The sequence below is a fragment of the Arachis ipaensis genome, chromosome B1, assembly GCF_059453495.1.
Source record: "Arachis ipaensis isolate K30076 ecotype BB chromosome B1, ASM5945349v1, whole genome shotgun sequence".
Classification (NCBI taxonomy): domain Eukaryota; kingdom Viridiplantae; phylum Streptophyta; class Magnoliopsida; order Fabales; family Fabaceae; genus Arachis; species Arachis ipaensis.
The window spans coordinates 142,333,363-142,347,140 of record NC_142436.1 but is presented as its reverse complement, the minus strand read 5'-3'; the positions used below and the strand labels follow the sequence as shown (position 1 = coordinate 142,347,140).

The following is a 13,778-nucleotide window of genomic DNA, read 5'->3' as shown; positions in this document are numbered from 1 at the left end:
TCGGATTGCTTCGAAACAACAAGGGTCTCGTTGGGCATGGGAACTCCAGTGGCATCCAATGCAGCGCCTCCTAGAAGCATCTCTCGGAACTCGTATGTGATCCCTGATGCAATAAGGGGGGAAAATTAGGAAAATTGTGGGATGGTGTAGGATGTGAGAGAGGAAGAAATGGCGCGATGAAACTGCCATGGAAGAAGAAGATGAAGAAGAAGAGGTCTGGGATGATAGGCATGAAAGTGGGGATGCATACGGCGTCGTTTTGGTCATTAAGGACCAATTTGTCCTCTAACAATTTGTTCCCCATTCACTTCAGCAACACATCACTCTCCACCCCTCCACCTCAGCAATCTCCGTTATCGTTTCGAGCACCAATTCCACGGAAGGATTTAATTGTCACGGAATTTACATGGTGAGGGATCGAAATGTATTTTCCAATTTTGAGGGACGAAAATGTCCGCATTTTAAAAGGTTAGGGACCTATTTGTCCTTTACCCATAAAAATATGTCTCTATCTCTAGTTCTCTATAGTATTACCTCAATGACTATCAAAGAATACAAAACATCCTAAAATTAAATATCCTTTCGTTTTTGTAAGTTTGAGTAATTTCTAGTTCCATTTTTTTGTGGAACTAATGGATTTGCAGTCTCACCCAATGAGAGCATTTGAGGATAGTTCAACATTGTGCAAATGTCTTAATTACAAAAAACTAAGCTTTCAAGTTTGGAAAGATCATGTAAAGAACCCAAGAATACCTCCAAGGATTGCAATGCAAGCTCTTATTTCCCAAAAAGCAAAAATCCCATCAAGTCTTTTTGCAATTAATGGAAGGCGCATAATGCAAGAATAATACCTGATTATGAGGCTCGGCTCCGGTCATAACAATTGGCATCACAACAGTTGGCACAATTTCATCCCACCACAAATGACCAAATGCCTGTGTTTTGTTCCAAAACAGGTAATTTGAGAACTCTTATATATCAGAAACTTAAGAAAACTCAAGTTCTTATTATTAAAGAGTTCTTATTATTGACAATGCAGCCACTGAAATACAATGAAATGGATATTACAAAATCTATTGATGTCATGATCTAATTTCTCTGCAGGTCCATAACCATTTACAGTAGGATCATTCATGATTCCCGAAGAGTTGTTCACTTCAGGAGTTTCCTCCTCCAGGGGTTGTGTGGAGTCATTTGTGTATTTGCTAGGAAGAATTTTCTCATTGTATGAACCTGGAATTGCATTTCCAGAAGCAACAATGGAAGAATAAAAGGCAGTTGCATGGCTGATACATGATGCAGATTGCAAAGATTCACAAGGATCATCATTAGACAAATAGGATTCAGTACTGCTGACACTCTTAGTTCTCCATGGTCCAGTGTCGGATTCAAGCCCCTGATACTTTTCACTGCTAGGAGCAACAAAATCAGGAACTGTTGAGATTGACCTCTGAATGGTTGATGTTGTATTAGGAAGAGGCAGACTGTTAAGCGGAATTTATGGGAAGAGACTCCTTCATCAGCAAGAAAAGATGTCTCCAAAGCCAGATGGTAAGCTGCAAAAACTACATACTGAACCACATGCTTTACCTCCTTCAATTCTTCCTCATCAGCACCTTTAAGTAAAATCTGTTCAACGATGTCAAAATTAGAAAATATTAATGATGTGTAATTGGTAGTAATGACAATTAAGTTATATTTTTTCCTTAAAAAAGACACATGCCTTGTGGTTGCTAGTGCACACACATTTTACATGATTTGTAATTTACAAGTTAAAGTCTCCAGAACATTTTTTTATAATAATAAAATAATAATAATACAATTTCTATAAAATAAGATTAGATTAGAACTGTGCAACCCAATGGCTTTGGGCAGCGGTCAAAAAACATAAATGTTTTCATTGGTTTTTTACTACCTTGAGCAGCAGCACTGCTCAGATTTTCAACAAACTTTTCAACATGAAAAGCTTCACAGTAACCCAACTTTGGTGATGAAAGATGATCAATTGAAGGTACATTTTGAGTGCCTGTACTCAAGAGCCCCTCCAAGGATTAACAAGCGAGGTTTATCAACTTTTGATGTCATGCGACGATGAGCCACATTCTTCTTACAAACAACTCCTTTAACAAACCTATTGTAGAAAAGAAACCTGATAAGTATGACAACATAGAAATCACGTGCAGAAAATCAGATAAATTATAGCATTTACCTTTCAATGTGGCTGCCACAAGCAATGCACTTGACTTTCACATTACCAGCTGGGTCCATCCCTCCACTTTTGCTAGTATCTGGCTTCAATAAAGTAGCAGCTTCCCACGAGAGAGATGTGATTATTTCCATCCAAACATTTTCACCATTGTCTTCAATAGGTAGGTTTTCGACCTGTAACAGCTGAGCCACTAATGCCCTAAAATGTCCATCTACTGCATTCTTCATGACCTTCTTCTGCTCCTCACTTGTCCTATCCTTGTGGCGATGCTCTCCACTTCCAAAACTGTTTGAATTGCGCAGATATCCCCACTCACCAATGGCATTCCCATTCCCGTCATTATCTTCATCATCTTCATCAACAAAAAAAGTTTCTCGCTCGTCTTCTGCATCTTCTGGTATAGGAGGGAGCCAGAGAAGTCCATTATTTTCAAAATCAACAGGTTCAGCATCAACATCTTCTGAAACATATAGTGAGGAAGGTGCTTCATTTTCATATATATAAGGTTCATCCTCACTCTTCCCAACTGCTGTGTTTCTTTCTAAACCCTGTGTGTCGAATCCGTTCTCTGAAGTGAGATTTGCATTACCGTTATCTGCATCAGGATGCACTTTCTGCGAGCCATCAGTGTTGCTTATTCCTTCGAACTCAGCCTGTCCATAGTAGATATTCACCTGAGGATAATGTCTCATCTCGGAGTCTAACTGATATACACCATACTCATCCTCATCATCACTCCTGAAAAAACCGCATACAAGCCACAATATAATCTATTACAAAAAGCAGCAGTCCTAATTAGCTATAAACACATAGTTATTACACACTATTTTTTAATGAGGAATGCTAGGGGCCAGCAACTTTTGTGATTTGTAGCCATCAAATAGCCATCAATGATGGTTTTAATGGTGTGAGATTGGTTTGAGATTTCATCCAATGGCTCACTTTTCTTTGCTAGTTACATGCTGGCCAGAATTTAACAAAGTTGCTGGCGCCCTAGACTTTTCCTTTTTTAATTTGTAATAGACACATGAAGAATATGATTGGCTAAATACTATTTATATAAAATATAACACTACATGGAACACGCCTAACTAAACAAATATATCAATGCTTTTGATGACCACAAGAAACAGAAAATACCTGTTCATAGGGAATTCGAATTGCTTTTGTAATGTCTCCTGCAAGATCATTCCTCCCCCCTAATGGAGGTGATAAACCTTCCCTATCAGTGTTGTTTTCACTCATAGGAGACTGATGCAAGTTCAGACACGGACCCTGTTGCATTTGTTGATAAGGCCCGACTGAATAAGGCAGGGAGGAAAGAGTAATGTTAGTACTGTCAGCAGTGACACAGGTAAGATAAATGTTTATTTTAATTATTAATTTATTGTTAAAAACATTTTTTTTATGAAAAAAATGTGTCTAATCAATCATATAATTAATTTTTTTATAATAACATACTTATATATTACAAAATTTACCAATGTTAAATTATTAAAAAAATTATATAATTAAAACTAAAAAGTAAAATCTTAAAAATTTTTATGAAAGCACTTATATTTAAACGATATATGAAAAAATAGAATTGAAATTAGTGTATCCAAGATATTAAAATTTTAAATTTAAAAAATGAGAAAAATTGGTGAAGGGACTAGTTTGGTGCACAACATTCAATTTTAGGGACTAAAATGAGTCACTTAATGCAAAATGAGGGACTAATTTGGTGCATATACAACGATGACATAATGGATGACACGTGGACGAATACTGTTGCAACACGTGGCACAAACGGACACGTGGCCAAATAACATTGTGACACGTGGCACAACCATCCACGTCAGCATGCCACGTGTCACTGGTCAGCACATCATCATACCATTACACGTGGCTAAATTATGAAGTGACACATGTCACTTACAGTCCACGTCATCATGCCATGTCATCACGTTGTTAATGGAAAATAGGTCAGGGACTAATATGGTGCATTTTTTCAATTTCAGGGACGTAATTGGTGCAATTGGAATCTCGGGGACGATTTTAGTGCATAACGCCAATCTCAGGGACCATTTTGGAGTTTATCTCGCTGAATAAGGCATGGAGAAAAGAGTAATGTTAGTAATGTCAGCAGTGACACATGTTTTACTTGAATTAAGTTTGAAAACTTATTCTCAAAGTTCTTAATTTTTGAAATTAAATTTGATAGGTAACATCAATCAACTAGAGAAAATTCTTATTTTAAAGAGTAAAGTATCGTTTTTGTTCTCAACGTTTGGGTAAGTCCTAAAATTGTCCCTAACGTTTAAATCGTCCTTTTTAAGTTTCTAACGTTTCAAAATTGGCTCATTGTTGTCGTTAACAGAATTGATGGCAGGACAAAATTGAGACGATTTTAAAACATTAGGGACTTAAATATGACGAAAACGTTGGGGATAAAAACGATACATAGAAACAAATTTTAATTTTATCCTTTAATAATATCAATTTTTTACAATACATAGTTATTCAATTATTCTTTTATTTTATTTTTAATCACATTATTTTTTTAAGTAAATTTATTTTTTTTAAGAACAAAATTAAAAAAATTAATTAAATAATTATTTGTCGTGAAAAAAATCAAAATTATTGAAGAAAAGATTAAAATTTATTAAAAAGTTAAAAAATCTTTTTTTCAATAATTTCAATAATTTTAATTTTTAATAAATTTTAATTTTTTCTATAATAATTTTGATTTATTTACATCAAATAATTATTTAATTTATTTTTGGAAAAGTATAGGAACCAAGTGTCTAATCAGCGAAAAAGTGAACAACTCAATTAATTATAATTATTAATAATTAATTTAAAATTTTTAAATTCAAAATTTTAAAAAATTTAAACTGATTAAGTAAACCTATTCAAAGCTTATAAAAACCTTACTCTTCTCTTCCACATTAACCTACCTACCTCTAAAAATGTTCACAAGAATTTGTGTCCACTCAATTCCAATCCAAATGCTATCTCATTCACTTGCTCCTGAGAGAGTGTTCCACCACTCCCGAAACATATATACAACATAGATTTCGATGGCTGATGGTTAAACCATGCAACACATTCATGAATCTTCTCATCTTGGTTTTGGTTGGGTTGAGCAACGATGGGTCCAACCGAAAAAATAGAACGAGTAGGATGAGAACCGTTGTGTAAAGCTCTCATGGCCTCTGATTCCAAATCATTGAAGGTATTCACTATGATACCATCAACCAAGGAGGTTTTCTGGCACACACTGAGAAATAGTGTGTAGATTTCACCTGATCGACGAAACAGAATCAGATCTGGAAGGTCCTTCACCTTGAAAGAAGCATAATCACAACCAGAAACGGCCATTGTTCGTTTCAAGTCAAAAAACTCGGGTTCGGATTCGAATTCGGAGAAGAAGCTTTCATCAAAATTTGGAAAGGAAAGAACGAAGGAGAGGAAGGTTTTTATAGGCACAAGTCTTCGAATCGGTCAAATCGCGATTTCATCGCATCCAATCGGTCTTTGCCTTGCACTTGGTTCAGCTTCAAGAATAAGGAATGAGTGGTGGAACACGAGTTGTTCTTGAACAATTACAGAAATATAAAAAAATATTTATTAATATGAAAAAAAACATCCTAATGCTTAACAAAAGAAATATTCAGTTATATTTTATATTTATAGTGATGGTTTTCAGTGGCTAAGAGAAGGGGGGATTGAATCTTAGCCACTTTTTCGCTTATTAAAACTTGCTGGTCTTTGAAACAACTTCTGGAGACTTTTTGATTTTTGTCTCGTACCCAACCACGAGACTTTTTCTTTTTATCTCGTCATCCGGCACGAGATATTTTTCAGGTATATCTCCTATGCAGCAGAAATAGAAATGAAGTAGAAGAAAGAGAGAGAATCACACCACAATATATCTTGGTTCAGCTGTCCAGTGCAATGCAGCCTACATTCAGTCTCCATCACAACAATGATGAAATTTCACTATAATCTTCATGATTACATACACCAATTCTCCCTAGGAACTACCCTTCCTATCCTGGACAAGTCCAGAATCTAAACCCCAATCCTGAACTTGACTTGGTTACTGCCAAGCTTTCAACTGCTAAGTGCTAACCCAACTTGCAAGGAGATTCCCACAGAATTATAAAACACAACACAGATGTACAAAGCACCTCTAGGACATCTATGGCTTTTTCTTTTAATTTTGTATACTCTGCCTTTTTTCGCTCTATAACTTTTCTTACAAACCTCACTGTTTGCCTTTTTCCATGAGACTCAAGATAGACAAAACTAAACAGAAAAATTACAAAATGAAAACATTGAAGGAGAAGAACTTATGTTAGCTTGGGGAGCTATAGAAACTCTGTGCTCACTCTTTTCCTTGCTTCAAGCCCTGTCTGTTCTCCCTTATTTATAGAAGGGGAAGCCTCCAAGGTTGAAACTACATGAACCGAGCTAAACTTCTTCTTCTTCAAGCAAAACCGGTTCGACCAGAGAGAGAGGAGAGAAAACCGAATGCTATATCCAACATGCAATTACCTCTGTGTCTTCCTTTTACACCAAGCTTCACCAATCCGAGCCCTCTATCTTGTCTTGTACTCCAAGAAGGATCCCTAGCTCTTGATGAGTTCTTGATGCATGACAGCTCCTCCTGCTCCACTTTTGCTTCCTCCTTCACGTAGCCTCCCTAGCTACCTTCTGTGATGAGTGAGCACCAAGCAGAGACGAGCCATGCCTCTTAGATCTTCTTTCTCTGACCAAAATCTTCTTCATCCATTTTTGGTATGAAGAGCATGAGCTTACTTCACCAAATCTTACCTTATTTTGGTGAAGATCTCAGCCATAAGATACTTTTTGTTTTCTTTTTCTTACTATCATTGCAATGGTCTTGTTACTTGCTTCTTCTACTTTCAGGTAGCTTGCTATAGCTTCCATAGCTTCCTGAGAAGTGACCGAAAGAGAAGAGAGAGTAGAGAGAGAAAATTTGAACAATAATCAATGCAACAAAGAGAGAGAATTAGAGTGAATTAAGTTTCCCACTTCCCTTTGCTGAGTAGCGTGCCTCCTTAAGGCAATCAATCAAATCAATTGCAATTTCTTTCTCATGGTTCCCAATGCAAGTTAATTCAAGTTAATTGAATTTGAAATCCATCACTACTTGAAAGTGGGATCCGTTGGAAGCATGGAACTTTGCTTTCTTTCATTATTGGTTTCGGACCAAGCTTTGGTCTTGGTAGCAAGGATTTAAAATGAGCTAGTTTCAATATATTGGCCCAACCAACAAAAACTTGCTTCCGCCACAATAATTAATTCTACTTGATCCAAGGCTGAGTATGTTTTTTTTTAACACAATTGGGCTTGCAATTTATTTTTTTCTTTTCTTTTCGGTCCAATAGCAAATCCTGCATAGCAAAATTATTTTAATTAACATATATGAATTGGAATCAAATTAATAATTTTGTAATTAATTATTTTAATAATATTTGATCATCATTAATTTAAATTAGAGTTTTCCAAACTCATCATATAGGATTTAAAAAAAACTATGAAATTCTTAAAAAAATAAAGATATTCACATTTGCAATACAAAAACATTCAAAAAATATATAAAAGAATATCCATTTAGTATGAAAAAGAAACATTCTGATACTTAACAGAAGAAAAATCCATGTATGTTAACTTATTTATGATTCAAAAAATAGATTCAGAACCATCCAATTTATAAAGAAAAGAAACATCCTAATGCCTAGCATAAGCACCATCCACGTAGAGGTTTTAGATTCACCCAGAGGCATTTGGCTGGTTTTTGGCTGATACCCTCTTAGTTTCCTAGCATTGTTGTTTATTTTTTAATTTTGCTCTTAATAAAAATAAATTCACTTAGAAAAAATAATGTAATTAAAAATAAAATAAAACAATAATTGAATAATTAGCTATCGTAAAAATTTGATATTATTGAAGAATAAAATTAGAAATAAAGTTTAACTAAATTAAACATTAAAGAATTTCGATACATTAGAGACAAAAGGTACACTTTATACTTTATTGTATGTGTATCATTTTTTTCTTTTTTGCAAGTTTATGTACTAGTCATTCTACAAATATTTTATGATGAGTAAAAATTTTTAAGAGTAAAATTATAAAAAAATAAATTTATTTAGAATGAAAGTAATGTGATTAACTGTAATTTACTTAGACGTGATTAAAAAATAATTGAATAATTATGTACCGTAAAATATTAATATTATTGAAGGATAAAATTAAAATTTATTTCTATGAATCATTTTTGTCCCCAACGTTTTCGTCCTATTTAAGTCCCTAACGTTTCAAAATCGTCTCAATTTTATCCGGCCGTCAATTCTGTTAACGGATCTCTAACGGCAGGACAACATTGAGCCAATTTTAAAACATTGGGATTTAAATAGGATGATTTACAACTTTAGGATTTACCCCAAACGTTGGAGACAAAAACGATACTTTATGCTTTCTTAAATAATTGACTAAGAAATTAACGACTAATTAGGTTAAAGAGAAATCAAATTATCAAGAGATTGATGTTTGATTATTAATGATTTGCCATAGATGTATCTTTGCATGATCAAGGTGGAAGGTGAAAGATATTGGTTAAGTCTCGATATCTCTAATTTTACTCATTGAATTCCATAGTGTATTTTGGAGATGAGAGAGAGAGAGAGAGAGGGAGAGAGAGTGTGTGTGGGTGGGAAACACAGGGAGGGAAAGATCTAGGAACCATGGCAATGATCCCAGGGTTGGAACAGAGAAGAGTATCGGCGATTGGAACATGAGTCCTACTCGGTCTTTGTGAGCAACCTTCCTGCAAACATATCAAAGAGAGAGTTATTCCACCTGTTCAATTGGACAGGACGCATCAATGATATATATATTTATCCCGAAAACAGAAGTGTGGTAATATATACATTTTTGCTTTCATTCGCTATACAACGAAAGGAGGGGCGTTGAAAGCTATAGCGAAAATGAATCGACTGAGACTGAGAGGGAACGTCGTCTTTGTGGGAGAGGCTAGGTATAGAAGAACGCCAGAAACAGCACACGAACCTCTAATACTAAGAGGAGATGGCACCAAACACCACACCACTCACAAGATGCATAGAGAGGCAGGCTCAAATGATGCTGTGACAGATGGACGGACTCCACGAATGGAAATGTGCGAGAAGGGCCCACATGGCAATGGTTGGACGAAGAGGGTGGAAGTGGAGGTGGCAAAGGATAATCTGGAATGGCTGCAGCGAAGTCTCGTTGGGGGCACGACGAAGCCTATTAATTTTGGATCTCTGAAGAAAGTCATCGCAAAGAACCTTCCTAATGTCGTCCAGGTTAGGGAAATGGGAGCTTACAAAGCTCTTCTGACTTTTGATAGTACTGTGCATGCTAAAGAAATGTACACCTTGAACATGAATTGCCTTTTACGATTGTTCCACAATGTATGGAGGTGGGAGGAGGCGGAACATAATGGAACTCGTAGGGTGTGGCTTGAATGCTTTGGGGTTCCGTTGCACGCCTGGTCTGTCGATACTTTCACCACGATAGGATGCCAGTGGGGGGAAGTAGTTAGGTGTGCTCGAGAGACAGAATTGTGCGATTCTTTCACAGTAGGTCGCATCCAGATTGATACGTGCATAATGGATGTCATTCAGGAATGGATCTATATAACAGTGGGTTCTGGGGGCTTTGATGTGTTAGTAAAAAAAGTTGGACATGAGGCGTGCGATTTGCAGTGTACAAAGAGCCTGAGTAATGAAGCAATAATAACCGGGAAAATAAGTAACTCTGACAACACGAATACAAGCTTAGGATTGGGGATGAAGCAGGGACAGCAAGCAGGGCTGGCGCAAGAGTTCGATCAAAGCGAAGACATGCTAATGCAGGTGATCCGGGAAGAAGAAGGAGACAAGGGTAGAAAGGTAATTCCAGTGGCAATTTTGAATGAATGGGTTACTGGCAGTAATTGTCAAATCGCTGGAATCTTGGAACGGATCAATCAATTACGGGAGATAATCAAGGTGTGGCTGATTTTGTGGAAGGAACGGTTATGAGCGATGTGGATGATTCAGAGAGGACAAGGTCTTATGATTATAATGGGCTGAAAGTGGGATCCAATAAGGGAAAACAAAAACAGACTACTAACTACTTGGAAGGGGCCTGCCGAAACAAAAGCTTATATCAGGAGCACCAATCCATGCTGGGCCTGGCCTCAAGTGAAGAGAACGTCCAACATGCTGGGCTTGTGCTGGAGCAGCCGGGTCGGGTTCGATGCGGTTCACTGAGGCGCAGTGCTGAACAGGTTCGCAGCCGTCACAGCAATGGGATTCTCCTTCAGGATGAAAACGACGCTATCGTTGAGGCTGACCGGGGGGAACGGCGATGGCTTGAGGACAAACGTCGGGGACTGTGCGCTGGCGGGGCTGCGTGCATGCGGTCTGGCGACGGTGACCAGGACAGGACTGCTGGGGAAGGGTCTGGACTTGCGATTGATGGCGGGGAGGCAGGTGAACAAGTCGGGACTGCTGGGAACGGTTCGGACTCGGCGATTGATGGCGGGGCGGCGTGCCTTGCAGTGAGTTTGTGCCATGGGGATAACGGTCCGAAGGGACTGATGCGGAAGGGGGCCAGCGTGCTTGGTGTCATCAACGGCGCAAATACGGAGGGAGAAGCGAATATTGCTGGACTCAGCTCCATAGCAGTAAACGCGGGACCAATTTTGGCAGAAGCAACCTGTGCATGTTCTGAACGGAATATGGGTGGAGGTCAGGTGCTGGTCCAAAGCAATCTGAAGAGAAATTCCAGACAGGATGAGGGAAGCCTTGAAGGGAATGAGATTGGGTTTGAGGAAGGTGGGAACGTGGCGGAGGACAGTGACACTCCGGCCTTGAAGCTGGATGAGCAGATGCTGGAAAACCGTAGGACCTGGGAGTTGGCAAAGGAGTCGGGCATTATGCTGGTCAACGAAGAAGATGACATTATGGCAATACTCCAATCGCAGAACGAAGAAATCGAACGGAAAATAAAATTGGCGAAGCAGAAGGAAAAACTGAGACGGTGCAGGCCCAAAAATAAAAACAGGTGTGTTAAAAAAATTTTAAATAATTTTTAGCTCTTGGAATGTTAGGGGGTTACGGGGTGATGGGAAGATAAGAATGGTCAAGGAATTGAAGAAAAAACATAGATTAGATATGTTAGGCTTGATTGAGACTAAAAAACAAGTTGTCATAAGGTTTGATGTTGCAAGAATTTGGGGACAAGATAGTGTTGAGTGGAATTTTGTAGGCTCTGAGGGTGCAGCGGGTGGACTCTTGCTAATATGGGATAAGTCAGTTTTTAAAAGGAATAATTGTTATAAGGGGGAGAGATGGCTATGTGTTGAAGGGGTCCTGCTGAAGAATAATTACAATTGTGCTATTTTCTTGGTCTATGGTGCATATAATAGAGATTCGAAGATTGAGGTGTGGGAAGAGCTGAGTTACATAGCTGGGTTATGTCAAGTCCCTAGTTGCTACATGGGAGACTTTAATGAAATAGTTCATGTGGAAGAAAGGCAAGGTACAGGAGTTGGATACAAGACATGCATCTTGTGGATCTGCCGCTCACAGATCGCAAGTTCACGTGGTTCCGGGGACATTCTTGTAGTTATATAGATAGAGCTCTGGTTAGCGTGGAGTGGTTAGAAGAGTTTCTTGAGACTCGGATATGCGGTGGACTAAGGGGTTTGTCAGATCACTGTCCTATTATCTTAGAGTACATGAGGCAAAGAGAAGGTCCAAGGCCGTTCCGAAGCCTAGATTCATGGTTTACACATGAAGTCTTTCTTAGTTTCGTGAAGGAGGAATGGAGAGGTCTGAAGGAGATGCAGTTCACTGACAAGTTGAAGGCTTTGACGGTCCCGTTAGGAAATTGGCATAAGACTAAATTTGGGGATATGGACAAGAAGATTACGATGTTTGAGGAAGAAATCAAGAAGATTGATGACTTCGTAAGCAATGGGGTGTATGATGGAACGATGGAGGCCAGAAGGAAGGCGTTGGTTACTTGCTGTGAGAAGTGGTATGTCAGGAAAGAAGTCCATTGGAAGCAGATGTCCCGGTCTCGTCAAGCGAAGGAGATAGACAAAAATACAAGATACTTTCACAACATAGCTTCAGCAAGACAGAGGAACAATAGGATTGATACATTGCTAATCAATGGTAGACTGGTCAAGAACCAAGCTAGAATAAATATTGCTATTAAGGAATACTACAAGGAGTTATATTGCCAGGATAAGTCTCCTATGCTGAGCTTCAGAGATGGTTTGGTAAGTAGGATAGAGCAGGAAGAGTCTGAAAATTTGGAGGCGATGCCGACGGCTGAGGAAATCAGAGAAGCTGTGTGGGATTGTGAGTCTTCGAAGGCACCAGGGTGCGACGGGTACAACATGAATTTTGTCAAGAGGTGTTGGGGGTGAGATTGGGCCTGAATTCACGGCTGCAGTGCTGGCAGACTCTAACATCACTTGGGTGGCGTTAGCACCCAAGTTCATTGGGGCAAAGGAGATTAAAGATCTGCGACCTATCAACATGGTAGGGTGCGTTTACAAGGTTATCTCCAAGGTTTTGGTCAGGAGGATGAGACCAGTGATGCCAGTATTAGTAGGGAAAACACAGAGTGCATTTGTTAGGGGCAGGAAAATACATGATGGGGCACTTATCGCATGTGAAACGGTAAACTGGCTTAAGCTGAGAAAAAAGGTGGCGGCATTAATCAAGCTAGATTTCCAAAAGGCATATGATAGAGTCAAGTGGAGCTTTGTGGACATAGTTTTTCAAAAGATGGGATTTGGTCGGAGATGGAGATCATGGGTTATGGAGTGTGTCTCCACAGCATCTATGTCGGTTCTGATAAATGGGTCACCTTCCAAGCCGTTCAAGATGGAAAGAGGTCTGAGACAAGGTGACCCGCTCTCTCCGTTCTTATTTGTACTGGTTGTGGATGTTCTACATCGGTTGGTGGGAGATGCAGTCAGGAGTGGGCGTATATCACCTTTGTTGATTGGCAGAGATAGTATAGCGTTGTCACATCTTCAGTTTGCTGATGACACGATTCTGTTCTGCCCACCAGAGGAGGACACTATCAAGAATTACAAGCGGCTTTTGAGATGCTTTGAGTTGATGTCTGGTCTCAATATTAATTTTGACAAGTCGAGCTTGATTCCGATAAACTGTGAAGAACAGTAGATCCAGAATATGTGCCAGTTGCTGGGGTGTAAGAGCGAGTCCTTCCCAGTTAAATACCTGGGTATTCCCTTGGGTGCAAATCCGAGGTTAGTGAAGACCTGGAAGCCTATAATAGACAAAGTCGAGGAGAAGCTCAGTCTGTGGAAAGCTAAAGTTCTGAATAAGGCTAGAAGGTTGGTTCTGATTAAATCAGTCTTAAATAGTCTGCCTGTGTATTATTTGAGTTTATTCAGGATGCCGAAAGGTGTTGCTGAGAAATTGATTTCACTACAAAGAAGGTTCTTGTGGAGCAAGGATGATGGTAGTAATGGAATGGCATT

General features: G+C 38.7%; 2 protein-coding genes across 2 annotated transcripts; one reads left to right on the top strand and one right to left on the bottom strand.

Annotated features, from left to right (window-relative positions):
- Positions 1-5,164: 5,164 nt before the first annotated feature.
- LOC148578689 (anthocyanidin 5,3-O-glucosyltransferase-like) lies at positions 5,165-5,572 on the bottom strand. Its single transcript, XM_088503150.1, has one exon. The coding sequence runs from the start codon at positions 5,570-5,572 to the stop codon at positions 5,165-5,167; it is 408 nt and encodes a 135-aa protein (XP_088359276.1).
- Positions 5,573-11,990: 6,418 nt separating this feature from the next.
- Positions 11,991-12,689, top strand: LOC107613598 (uncharacterized). The gene has a single exon (XM_016315677.1). It carries the CDS (start codon positions 11,991-11,993, stop codon positions 12,687-12,689), a length of 699 nt encoding a protein of 232 aa, XP_016171163.1.
- Positions 12,690-13,778: the final 1,089 nt, after the last annotated feature.